Source organism: Panthera pardus, unplaced genomic scaffold (assembly GCF_024362965.1).
Source record: "Panthera pardus isolate Hobbes unplaced genomic scaffold, ASM2436296v1 HiC_scaffold_7, whole genome shotgun sequence".
Taxonomy (NCBI): domain Eukaryota; kingdom Metazoa; phylum Chordata; class Mammalia; order Carnivora; family Felidae; genus Panthera; species Panthera pardus.
Window position 1 is genome coordinate 12,529,339 of NW_026527002.1, and position 13,511 is coordinate 12,542,849.

Below are 13,511 nucleotides of genomic sequence, written 5' to 3' on the forward strand. Positions count from 1 at the left end.
GGCTGGACCGTGAAGGACTACGAATGCCATCACTTGGACATATGACTTTATTTGTAATTTTGCACCGTACGGTTTTTGAGCACACGATGTCCTGGAAGAAAGTAAGACAAAAGCAATAAACAACAGCCAGGCTTGTCCAGCCCTCTCCGAGGCTGACAACACTGACCGAGCAAGCGGGAAGGTGAGATGGGTGCCAGAGGCTGGGGAAGTGAACTTCCCCAAACGTGGCCCCGACTGCACAGGAGAGAAGTTGGCAATATCATCAAATGAGAGATGGAGCCTAGGAAGAAAAACAGTTTAGAAGAAGACAAGTGAGCTGTCTCTGTGACCTTGCGTGGTGCCACCACACGGGCAGCAGACACAGAAATCCTGACTTTGAGTAGGAGACCAGCTAAAATGTGGATTTGTGCATTAATGGAAATACTGAGAACAGCTGCAGGTGAACTGCTCTAAGACGATCATGGTTTAGGGGCGCCTGGGTGGCTCAGCTGGTTAAGTGTCCGACCCCTGATTTTGGCTCAGGTCATGATCTCATAGTTTGTGAGTCAGAAACAACCCTGTTAGAAAAACCTTCTTCAAAAACAATTTCATTGTCAGCCTCTGCAGCACAGAAGCTGTGAGTTTGGTCCTCTTTTGGTGCCTGAGCAGAGCCCCATGCATCGGAACATGAAGGATGGTTGCTTCCCAATTTGTAAACTCAGGGCATGACAGTCAATTCACAATACCTGATATCGAGAATATACTAATGCGGGTTTCCTATAGGCTTATTTTTGTTCTCCTGTAAGGATGAATCCCAGTGAATTTTTTAAATTCAAGAACTGTGGTGTTCTTTGCCATCTTGATGGTAATTAAGCTGATAGAACAGTCCCATAGGTTCAAATCCCAAGCCCTCGACAAATGTTTAGTAGTGAATTCTTTGCCCTTGAAGTAAGGGCTGTTTTCATCTAAGATGTGAGAAAAAAAATCACAGACTTCTTTTATCTGTCTTTGCCCTGGACCCTAAGAAGTTCAAAGATAAATTAATTAGTGACAATTACATTTATAACAATCAGACATGAACATTTATCCAGTGTTAGATATTATAGCAAAATCTTTTTTATCCTTCTCATTCAAAAGAGGTACCAGGGATTTATATCTAAAACAAGGAACACAAAAACGAGAACTGATCAGTGAGTTATTTTCCTTTCTTCACGTCTAATGTCTCATTTTATTCCAGTTGACTGACTGGTAGGTTAGAGGAGAAAGGGACAGATGCATAGAAATGTATAAAGCAAACTGACAATCATCCAAATCTCTCTTACCGCAAATCAGTTCATGTCTCTAGCTGGCAATTACCCCATCACAAAACCCCCTGCTCTTATGAACCCTCAAGTGTCAAGATACCTCCACGTTCTTATTAATTTTAGAAACCTGACGCTCTGTTATCTTTTATTTTTATCCTTTAAGCCTACTGCATTTTACTACGTATGTGGAATGCAATGGCTACAACGATTCAGTGTCTCGCTTCGCCCTTTTGCCTCTGACTGTAAGGAGAGCCCACTCTAGAGCCTTGTGATGATGTAAGACGGAAAAGGTAGGCTTTACTCTCCACCAACAGCCTGTAAATCATGGTGATTGTTGACAATTTGGTAACTTCAGTATATGATGTCATGATTAATAATCTCAAGTTATGTTTAAAGAAGCTGACACGGTACTCAGAAAAAAGCAGTAATCACAAAGAAAACACGTAATTTGGTTTAGCTAGTACATTTTGTGTATCAGTACCTGTCATTACTCTAGCTATAGGTATTCATCTCAAACTTGGCATTAAATACCAGAAGGTAATTTACATAATTAACCACTGAGTTCAGTGTGCTTAGGGATCAGTTGAATAAAGACTTCATTCTAAAAATAACTACTTTTTAAATACCCCAAATAAAATAAAAACAAATCTAGATATATTGTTAAAAGATATTTAAGCAATTTCAGACATCTCTTCGTTTCATAATTTTAAAAATATTTTTTCAGGACAATGCTTATGCTTTATGCACACAGACACACACATGTGCACACACACACACACATACACACATATACACGTACTAAATGAGAGGCTGGTCTCATGATTACTCAGCTAGTTTCTTAAAAGAAACTATAAGAGTCAAAAATCCCCAAAATTCTTTCTAGGCTTGTAGGAGTTGTTGGGTTGCTTTTTAAGAAAAGTTTAAATAGCTAAATGGTTTTGGCGTGCCTGGGTGGCTCAGTCAGTTAAGCATCCGACTCTTGACTTTGGCTCAGGTCACAATCTGGCAGTTTGTGAGTTCAAGCCCTGAGGAGAGCTCTGCACTGACAGTGTGGAGCCTGCTTCAGGTTCTGTCTCCTCTCTCTCTGCCCCGCCCACACTCATGCTCAGGCTCTCTCTCTCTCTCTCTCTCTCTCTCTCTCTCTCTCTCAAAGATAAATAAACTTAAAAAAATAGCTAAATTGTTTCAATCACCACCTTCAAAAGTCTACGCTCAAAATATTTTTTCAGTTGTTAATTTCTCCTAGAATTACCCTCCCCACCCCACCTAGTCTACCCTCTGTTAAGAGAACAAAAACTTCACAAACTCATTACCTCTTTGTCCCCAACCCTCTGCATGGCATCCCCCAGGTGGAAGTAAAACCTGCCATCGTCAGTGCCGGGGTCCCCAGATTCTATTCCTTCCTATAAAAAGGACAGTGTTAGCATTTAATGAAAAAATTAAATACCAGCTTTTGTTCATTGATTTACTTAATCTTTATATACCATATAAAAACCTAAGGAGCAGAAAAGTTCATCTCAATATTAAAGTCTGGCAATTAGGTTACTGGTCAACATTTACAATGCAAACCCAAAAAGAGGTCATAAAGCTTAATTTAACAATAGATCTGCCATAAATTAACAATCTCCTAGCCCATAAAATTAATATATGAATCATCTCTGTGGAAACTATCATATTTCAATATCCCAAAGAATTTCTTGACTGGGTATCTATCCCATTTATTTTGCTCTCCAAATCTGACCATATGTCATCTGGAGGCTTCTTATTCCTAAACCAAAATGTTTAGTTGCTCATAAAATGTTTGAAGTGATAGAGACCTAAATGCAAATAGTGTTTCATTCTACTCAAAACAAATGCGTCCTCACCTTTTAATGAAATCTTTTACAAAACTTACAGTTAGGATTAAAGCCAGCTGGAATCTTCGAAAATGTAGCTGTTATTAAACAGATCCTATGCTAAAACATTTAGCTGATTTCTGCCCTGTCTCCCGCATAAGGACTGAATTGAGATGTGTATACACAACAATAACAATAGCAAAAAAAAGAGAGTGAGAGAAAAAACATTAAAATAAGAGAGTAAATTTAGAAAAGCATAAGAAGGACAGAAGTAAAAAAATATTTAAATATCAAGAATTTTTTTCTAAAAATCTGCATTTTCAGGTCTCTTCATGAGAAACCCATTATCTTTACTAGGAAGAAATTTTATTTGCATAATGTTGGAAGGTAGCAGCGAGGAACAGAAGAATCACTCAGGAGAGGAGGAGAGCTGTGATCGGGGCTCTTGACTGACAGGTTAACTAACAGACCCCATGCTCTGTTTCCCCATCTCTGAAGCAAGGAGGGTACTAATAGCCCCTTATTATGTCAAAGGAAATGTAAGGGGAACACTTTCAATCAGAGAAACCCACATGCCCAGAGGGTCCTGGCAGAGAATGTAAAGGTTTGCAGAGGCCTGGTGACGGCCAAGGCAGACTGGAGGGTGCGGGCCACCTCAAGGGGACAACACTGCTCTTCTCCAATGCTGGGATGTGGGCCAGATGTGATCTTTCAAGAGAAATCAGAAATGTGCATGATTATATAAAACGCTCAGATTCTTAACTGAAGCAAGCAATTTAAAATTGTTTTTAATAGAACTGTGCTGGCCAAATAAAATATGCAAGTTATTTGCAATCAGTGGATTGCTATTTGAGAGCTCTGATTTAAGTCATGTGAAAAAGAGAGATCATGGAAGTGTGATATATACTGTTACTTAAAAAAAAAAAAAGTTCATAGGTATTCCACCAGCTACCTGTCTAATATGGTAGCTGCTAGCTACATGTTACTATTTAAATGAAAATGAAAGTTAAAAATTCACTTCCTCAGTCACATCAGCCACATTTCAGTTGCCCAATAGCCACATACGGCTAATGGCTACCATACTGGAACATACAAACAAAGAACATTCCCACTGTGACAGAAAGTTCTACTGAATAGCCCTTAGCTAGACCAAATGTGATTCTGGTGTATCTGCAAGGATTCAATTAGATATACAAGGGAAAAAAAAAATGACAGCATATTTTAATCTGAGTATTTGAGCTATCAGGTTTTTTAGGGTTTGACCTATTCAGGTGCCATTTGTTACCATACTTTATGTAGGTTGCCATGAGCCCTTGTTCAACCTAGACTGAATGTATAATTATATTATAACAGGAACATTTAATGCATTGCCCATATTCCAAAGTATTACATTAGTAATTTTGATCTACCTTTCCCATTTCAATAAAAACTAGTAACTACAGTGTTAGGAATTTCTTCATAACGTCTTTTCCAAATAATCTCTGCTCGTATGGTTGGCATTTCTACATCCAACACTCTCAATCGCTGCCCATGAATGTCATGGTCAGAGGGTGTACCTTCTGAAGATGAAAGTACTCCGCGGTGCATGCCAATTAGTCGACAATGCATAATCAAGGGAATCCAAATGACTCAAAGGAATCAGAAGATGAAAAAAAGAGGAAAGGCAGGGATAGTTACCTTTAAGTAGGGAATGCTCTCAGCAATTTTGTTCTGCGCCTTCAGGATAAAGCCATAATGCACTTTAGCAAAGCCATCGTTAGGCGTCACATTCAGAACCTAAACTCAAAGAAAATGGAAAGCTATTGTGACTGATACACATTCTACAAATGGCTGTCAAAGGAAATTTTAATTAGCTTTGCTGTGCTTGGGTCCACATTATGATGTTACAGCTTAAAACACTACAGTGTTTTGTCTCATTGCGATATTAGGCTTCAATGCCCCCATTTCTTGTCAACTCAAAAAGTTTGCACATCTATCCATCAGTTCTTCATGAATGAAGAAATCTGGGCGCCTGGGTGGCTCAGTTGATTAAAAGTCCAACTTTGGTTCAGGTCATGATCTCACAGTTCATGGGTTTGAGCCCCGCATCAGGCTCTGTGCTGACAGTTCTGTGTGCTTCAGATTCTGTGTCTCCCTCTCTCTCTCTCTCTGCCCCTCTCCCTCTTGCACTCTGTCTCTCTCTCAAAAATAAACATTAAAAAAGGGGCGCCTGGGTGGCTCAGTCGGTTAAGCGTCCGACTTCGGCTCAGGTCACGATCTCGCAGTCTGTGAGTTCGAGCCCCGCATCGGGCTCTGGGCTGACAGCTCAGAGCCTGGAGCCTGCTTCAGATTCTGTGTTTCCCTCTCTCTCTGGCCCTCCCCTGCTCACACTCTGTCTCACTCTCTCTCTTAAAAATAAATAAACATTAAAAAAAAAAATTAAAAAATAAATAAATAAAAAAATAAACATTAAAAAAAATTTTTTAAAGGAAGGAAGACTACAGTGAAAAGGCAATGACCATTAAAGCATCAATTGAACAATGCAAATCAGCAAAGTATGTGTCAACTGATATGACCTGAATATTTTTTTTAGGGATCAGGGAAAAACTGCTTTAAATTTGCTGTATTTAAAGTCAACTCTCAGTGGTTATTATACCTTTCTTTATGTACGTGCTTTACACATTGCCTTAAATAAGAGACAATTTAGATTTTTACAATCTAAATTTCACAATCCATTTATTTAACACAAATTTCTTGAATGCCCAGACCGTTTTAAGGACTGAGGATGAAGTGACAAGCAAATCCAATAGTCTGTGATAAAACCTAAGTAAATATTTAATATACATCGAATCCCTACTATCATATGCATTTATTATGACTAAAGATAAATTATGCAACATGCCTCCAAGTTAAATATTAGCAGGGAGAAAGCAAAACAACAACATTCCCCTTTGAAGCTGCCCAGACAAACTAATTCATGGAACAAAAGCGAAAGCCAACGGTTTGAGTTGAGTGAGCGTAAGACGAATGTCCTGAATATCCCGTAGCTTCTCTTCATCCTTCAGCCTGAGTGGGGAAAGGGAGTAGCAGCCAGCCTGGGCTCTGTACCCAGGACCAAGTGAGTAAGGGAGACGGGACGCCCTGCCCTTCAAGAGTCCACAGTGCATACTGGTGATACTTTATAAATTTTCGGTTCCTGTCTGGTCCTGCACCTCCTCCACGCACAAATCCAGTCAGCACCACCTTCCCCATATATTCAGAATCATGCCCCTGCCACTTCCTTCACCACTGCCACCCTGCTCTACGCCTTGTCACCTCTCCCCTGTGTTCTCACACAAGACTCCTAACTGCTGACCTTCTGCACCACCAGCCTGCTCTCCTATAGCCTGTTCTCCACAGGGGCCCTGAAGGAGCTCGCTAAATCCTATGTCAGACCTCATTCTTTTTCTGTTCAGAACCCAGATGGGTTCCATGCCACTCAGAGTAAAAGACTAAGTTCTAGGGATGGTCTCCTGGGCCTCCCTTGAGCTGGGCCTCTCTACCTCTCTGGCTTCCTCTCCTAAGCCCCTCCCACCAGCCAACCTAAGGCACCTTGGACTCCTTGCTGCTGCACAGCAAGCCAAAGGCACCCCTGCCTCAGGACCTTTGCATGTACAGCACTTCTTTGCCTCAAAGAGTCTTCTCCCAAACATGGAAATGGCTCACTCTTCACCTTGATGAAATCTGTGCTCAGAGGTCACCATCTTGGTGAAGCCAACCCCCAACCACCCCCTATAAAACAGAACCAACCTCCCATTTGCTAGTCACTCTCTTGACTTTCATTACGCTGATTCTTTTCTTTACAGCGCTCATCACCATTTGACTTATTATTCTTTTATTTCTCCCGCTAAGGCCTCAGCCGTACAGGGATTTTGTCTGCTGCACTCACTGCTGATCCCCGGGGCTTACAACGGTGCCCGGCACGTGGCAGGTCATCAAGAAAGCTGTGCTAACTGAATGGGTGAGTGCGTGCCAGGCTGTCCGCCTAACCAGATTTCTGAAAGCACAGACTCTGTTTCTTCTTCACCTTCCAAGCACCCGTTACCGAGCAAGAGTACAATAAATGTTGCTGGAACTGAACTGAGTCGAGGCCACTCATGTTTCTGCCAGCATAAGGGGACTGTTATATGAGGGGACTTACTATAATGATTGCAACCACACAGATGGCATTTCTATCTATTCAGACCCACAGTCATCCTCTCAGGTAATTAACAAATGTATTCATTTGCCAGATATTTTAGAATATACAGAGTTCTTCTGGGCTCTGGACACATAAGCATAAATGAGATACACTCTTTTCTCAAGGGAAGTCTCAGTCAAGGGAGGAAGACAGATTCACAAGCAGACAGTGATAATCGACATGGTGATAGACACGAGGCATGCAGGGGGGTAAAGAGGAGGAGTAGCTTGCTCGCTCTAAGATTGGTGTGGCAAAAGCAAGGTCTGAAAGGTGCTCAGGAGTTCACCAGGCAAAGGGAAGACGGCGGATGGTGGGGGAGGAGGCACTCAAGGCATAGGAGAAAGTGAGTGGAAAAGTAATGGACCAGGAACGGCAAAAGGGAATGAGACTGGAAAAAGGGGGACAGAAGGCAAAAGGTCACAAAAGGTCCTGTCCCTATTGTGGTTTACATGTACATGGAGAATGAACACGTGGCTTATATTATCTAATGGCAATCAACAAAGCCCCATGATATGACAAGTGGCTTTATAAAGTTTCTGAGAAAATAAAATTGAGATTAATATTAACAATACTGTATAGATTCTGTCTCTTTTTCTTTATACACACACACAACAGAGATAGTGACAAAAAACAAGTATAGTTGATATTTCTGCTTCCAGTATAAACTCTGCATGGCACAGTGCCAAGAAAAAAACCCCCAAATCCTGTAATTACAAATTATTGCATATACATATCATGAAAATATCAATTTGTTCTTTAGCACACAATCCAGTGATTTCACTACTGGGTACTACTGGGTATTTAACCCAAAGAAAACAAAAACACTAATTCAAAAAGATATATGCACTCCTATGTTGATTGCAGCATTATTTACAATAGTCAAACTATGAAAGCAGCCCAGGTATCCATCGATAGAAGAATGGATAAAGAAGATGTGGTATATATACACAATGGAACATTACTCAGCCATAAAAAAGAATGAGAAAGAATGAGATCTCGTCATTTGTGACAACACGGTTGGAACTAGAGGGTATAAGACTGAGTGAAATTAGATAAAAGACAAATACCATATGATTTCACTTATCTGTTGAGTCTGAAAAACAAAACAAACAAACAAAAAAAGCAGAGACGCACCTGGGTGGCTCAGTTGGTTAAGTGACCAACTTCTGCTCAGGTCATGATCTCGCGGTTTGTGAGTTTGAGCCCCGCGTCAGGCTCTGTGCTGATGGTGCGGAGCCTACTTGGGATTCTCTCTCTCTGCCCTCCCCTACTCTCTTTCTCTCTCTGTCTCTCAAAAATAAATAAAATTCAAAAAAGAAAGCAGAAACCGACCCATAAATACAGAGAACAAAGTGGTGGTGGCTAGAGGGGACGGGGCTGTGGGGATGGGCAAAATGGGTGAAGGGGAGTGGGAGGCACGGCTTCTAGTTATAGAATAAATCACGAGGATGAAAGGGCAGCACAGGGAATAGAGTCAATGGTACTGTAATAGTGTTGTGTGGTGACAGATGGCAGTTACACTTGTGATGAGCTTAGCATAACATATGAAGTTGTTGAATCACTATGTTGTACATCTGAAACGAATGTAACATTGTGTGTCAACTATACTCCAATAAAAAAAATACATAAATTTTTTTTTGTTCAAAAATGTTCATTGCAGCATTGTTTATTACAACAAAATAATTATAAATAACCTATCCAGGTTAAGAAACAATCTGTCAATCAGCTAAGCATCTGACTTCGGCTCAGATCATGATCTCACGGTTCATGGGTTTGAGCCCCGCGTCAGGCTCTATGCTGACAGTTCAGAGCCTGGAGCCTGCTTCAGATTCTTTGTCTCTCTCTTTCTCTGCCCTTCATCCATTCAGGCTCTGTCTCTGTCTCTCAAAAATGAAAAGATGTTAAAAAAAAAATTAGAAATAACCTATCCAGCCAAGGCAGTTTAGTTAATGATGATATATCCCTAAGAAGGAACACTTGGTAGCTACTAAAAATGAGGTTCTAGAAGAATATTTATTCACTTATAAAAATTCCGGTGATAGTATGGTTAATATAAACCAATTTAATTAAAAAAGACAAGTGTATGTTCTGTGTATGGAAAAGAGATTAGAAGGACACATACCACATGTTTTCATGGTGGTCTGCATGTGACAATGAGGCTGCAAATGATTTCTGCCTTTTGTGCTTATCTGTCTCCCTTGTTGGTTGCATTAGGTTTCTCTTAAATTTTATCATTAGAAAAGAGAATAAAAAAGTTTAAATAAAATAGAAAATTTTCAGTGACTAGATTTTTTTTTTTTGCAATTTAATGAAATTTAAGAGTATTCAGAAGACTTCGTCTCATCTTAAAACTTATTTGGGGGCATGCACCTTTCATGATGTACATTACTACCTAACATGTATCTTGTATTATTAAATAAACACCATACATAAATATTTAAGCATACATATCGCACGTTTTTGCTTGAGCCTGTTTCACCGGAAGGCTATGCAACCAGGCATGTGGGAAGACCACTGCTGGGGGCAGTGCGAACCAATGAGGAGTTGAAGCCAAGGGTGGGATGGTCTGATTTGTGTTTTGTGTTGATGAAGGCTGGAGGACGGCAAGCCTGGACAGGATAAATGTGCCTTAGTTTAGGCAAGAGGGGATGAGCCCTTGGGTTAAAAAGAGAGTGGATTTGAAAGATATTCAGAGGGTAAATTAACAGAAGCTGAGGATTTGACATCAGGTTGAAAGTCCATGAACTCACACCATATGTTTGTTTCCTTAACTACCATTTCCCAAGCTGGGGTGTGTGAGTTTCAATCAACACGTGTGGGCTAAGTGAATGGAGGGAAAAATTGGGAAAATGCTAGACTCTAGAACACGGGTGGCTCGGTTAACTGTTAATGCCAAGGGGAACGGGGGTCATCTCTAAACTACAGCTGTCAGCAATCTACATCAAACCATTGTAAAGCAAAGTCTTGTTGAAACTGAAAAGCAGCAAAGAAAAAAAAAAAAAAAAGAAAAGAAAAAGAAAATCCCAGAAAGGAAACCAACAATGACTTGAGTTTTATAAATTTACTTAAAGACAAAAATCGACATGAAGAAAAGTAGAAAATTTCTTCTGAAAATGACCTTTGAGACACAGACATATCAGGATCAACTTTGGGTAGGGAAAGAGCATGCCTTAGACATAGCTTATTAACTTAGAAGTGAGGGGTGGGAAGAAAAGGCAAACCTCACATATATTTTCAGTCTATTAATGCTTCTTTAAGAAGAAACCCACTCAATTGTGTAATATGGCCCTGTTTTAGACTTTCTGCATCTTGTTAAGGTTACTCAGATGAGATTATGATTTCAAACATATAAATGACAATAGAAAAACATTATTTTTCAAGATGAATTAAAATGTTTCACATATCTGGCATCTACTAACAGGTAAAAACAATGAATATATTCAAGGAAGGTTCTGGAAAGAAATCCATAGTGAGTGGGAGAATCTAGTATGCTTTCAGATCCTGCCCTAACCTCAAATCTACTTGGTATGTAGTCAATATTTGCTCATGATTTTTGAAAGGAAGGAAGGAAGAAAGGAAGGTAGGAAGGAAGGAAGGAAGGAAAGGAGGAGAGAAAGAAGGAAATCTACAATTCCATCTCTAAGGCTTCTAGGATAGGCAGGATAATGGGTATATCTAGGTATTCTGATATAGGTGGAAAATTCTTATATTCATAAGGTCCTGAATTGTGAAATACATGATATGTCTCTTAAACAAAACTAAGCATTAGGGTTTGGTCATTAGCAACTACAAACCCACATGGACTTCTTGTATGACCTGGACCAGGTATTTTAGCGAATGGCACATATTTTCAATGCTGTAGGATCAATCTACTTTATGCAGATATTACACACATTATAAAATGTGTAATATTATATTACAAATTCAAATATTACATATTATAAATTCAGCAGCCTTCAGAAAATATAAAAATTATGAGAAGGAAGAAGAGAAAATTGTTCTGAAATTCAATGATTTTCAAGTAAGCCTCAACACCAATAAAAGGGAGAAAGCATCCCTTTGTGAATAGATCCAGTCCCTAGCCTGAGTATGAAATCACCATATTTTGACAGCATTTTTAAAACAGAAGGAATTGGGGTGCCTGGGTGGCTCAGTTGGTTGAGCAGCCAACTCTTGATTTTGGCTCAGGTCGATCTCACAGTTCGTGAGTTCGAGCCCTGAGTCTGTCTCCATGTGGACAGCATGGAGTCTGCTTGGGATTTTCTCTTTCCCTCTCTTTGCTCTCCCCCTCTTGCTCATGCATGTGCTCTTTTTTGTCTCTCTCTCTCAAAATAAATAAACTTGAAAAAAAAAACAACCAGGAGGAATCATATTGGATCACTGAGTAGTAGCACTTTGATGTAAAGCACACCAGCTTAAAAACCATGGACCAAAACACCTAAATTAAAGAATAACAGGTAAATGTGTTCCTTTTCTTTTATAGATGCATTAACTTTCTCCAGTGTCAAAGTTCATTTGGTATCCTATTTATACCAAATGAATTCCTTATTGCTTGAAGGAGTCACAGCTTCCTAGATTTATAGTTACTTGTGACTTGGAGGTTATCTATTAAAATAACCACTATAAGGTAAAAATCCCTTCAAAGGCATCCCTGCTGGAGGATCAAAGAGTCACTGCCCTCCAAGAGGTGAGTAATTTACTCCACATGCCTGAAAGGCTCCTGATCTGTAGTCTCTCTGTAGATCGGACTTTTTGTGAAAAAAGGAAAAGGCTATGTATTTTAACGTTCATGGAAAAATGGAGTTTCACTTCCTGTCATGAAGCACACTGTTAGAAAGGATGTCTGTGGACTGATAAGTACAGTTTTAAAACGATCACAATTATAAGTTGAAGGTTTTGCTGTACCAAGTATGAATTAAAATTTACATTTTTCTGATTAAGGGAAAAAAGGGATGAAAACAAAGTTTCGAATATGTTAACATAATAATCCTTACATTCCACTTAACCTAATTTAAAACAAAGAAAACAGGAGATTGGGTACAATAAATGCGATTTACAATAATATTAAAACTTCTTGCTCAAAACAATCTGATGTAGTTAACAGGAGACTGCTGTTTGCTTACCTCTTCATAAACCTTCTTGGCATTGTTATTATCTCCTATCAAGAGGTACCCCACTCCAAGGTCATTCTTTAAAGAAGTATCATCAGGAAATAGTTGAACTAACTTCTGTAGGGTGATCAGGGAACCCCTCATATGACCTGATTTGGTAGGAAGAAACAAACAAACCAACCAACATCAATAATATATCTTTGTATTGAGAGTGTGAATCACAAGAGACTCTTCAATAGAGCCCTTAGACCAGCTTAAATCTGACTATACAGTTTTAATGATGGCCTCTTCAGCTTTCATCATGCAATTGCGATGATTATCAACAACTTCTATAAGTAGATAGTAAATGTAATACTGATTATAAACATTTTAAAGACATTCTCATTTTCTAAATCCATCAACATTTTTCTTACGTCGAATTCCCTCTTTGAAAAGTTTTATCAATTCCTTGTAAAAAAATGTCTCACTGGTGTATCTTTGGTTTATCATGATTAACTTCAAGATTATGAATAGAGAACGAATAAAAAGTCTAACAGATTTCGAGTCTAGCACCTTGTATGGAACTTGAAAAGGCACTGAGGTACACCTCTGTAGCTGTTTCCAAATAAGACTGTCCTCATCTCTAGGTAACGAATAACCTAGTCATGGAGTGAAGGAGACATCATCTGGTATTATGGGACCCTCTGGTGGACGATAGGATACTATGCACAACAGGAATCATGAAAACCCTAGCTAGTTCTGGTCGATTTTTAAGGCTATCGGATGGAAATTTAAAATTTCTGGGGCCAACTGTCACTACTCCTCCACACAGAAATAAACTGAATATGGGAAAATGTGCAAAATATGGCTAGTATACATGACAAAATTAATTCCCTAAAGGGCTCAGTTGCCCACAAACGAAGTATTAGCCAAGAGTATGATGGGATATCAGGCTAATGCAGTTGTACGTCCTGCTAACAGTTAACCCGTTTGGCCTAAAACATCACCAGTTTATCCCATGGCCTTCCCCCTCTACTGGGCAATCTTGGATGGATTTGCTGAGCTATTCATTCCCTCACTAACAAATCGGACTCCACTCTTCCCT

At 39.5% G+C, this 13,511-nt stretch overlaps 1 protein-coding gene across 5 annotated transcripts in view; it reads right to left on the reverse strand.

The window, feature by feature from the left end:
* ASPH (aspartate beta-hydroxylase) overlaps nucleotides 1-13,511 on the reverse strand; it is a 223,330-nt gene that overhangs the window by 46,221 nt on the left and 163,598 nt on the right. For all 5 annotated transcript variants that reach the window (XM_053896187.1, XM_019421265.2, XM_053896188.1 and 2 more), the window contains 3 exons: nucleotides 12,440-12,576; nucleotides 4,796-4,894; nucleotides 2,597-2,686 (listed from right to left, as the gene is read on the reverse strand). In XM_053896187.1, coding sequence (XP_053752162.1) covers nucleotides 2,597-2,686; nucleotides 4,796-4,894; nucleotides 12,440-12,576 — 326 coding nt within the window. The remainder of the gene's footprint in view (nucleotides 1-2,596; nucleotides 2,687-4,795; nucleotides 4,895-12,439; nucleotides 12,577-13,511) is intronic.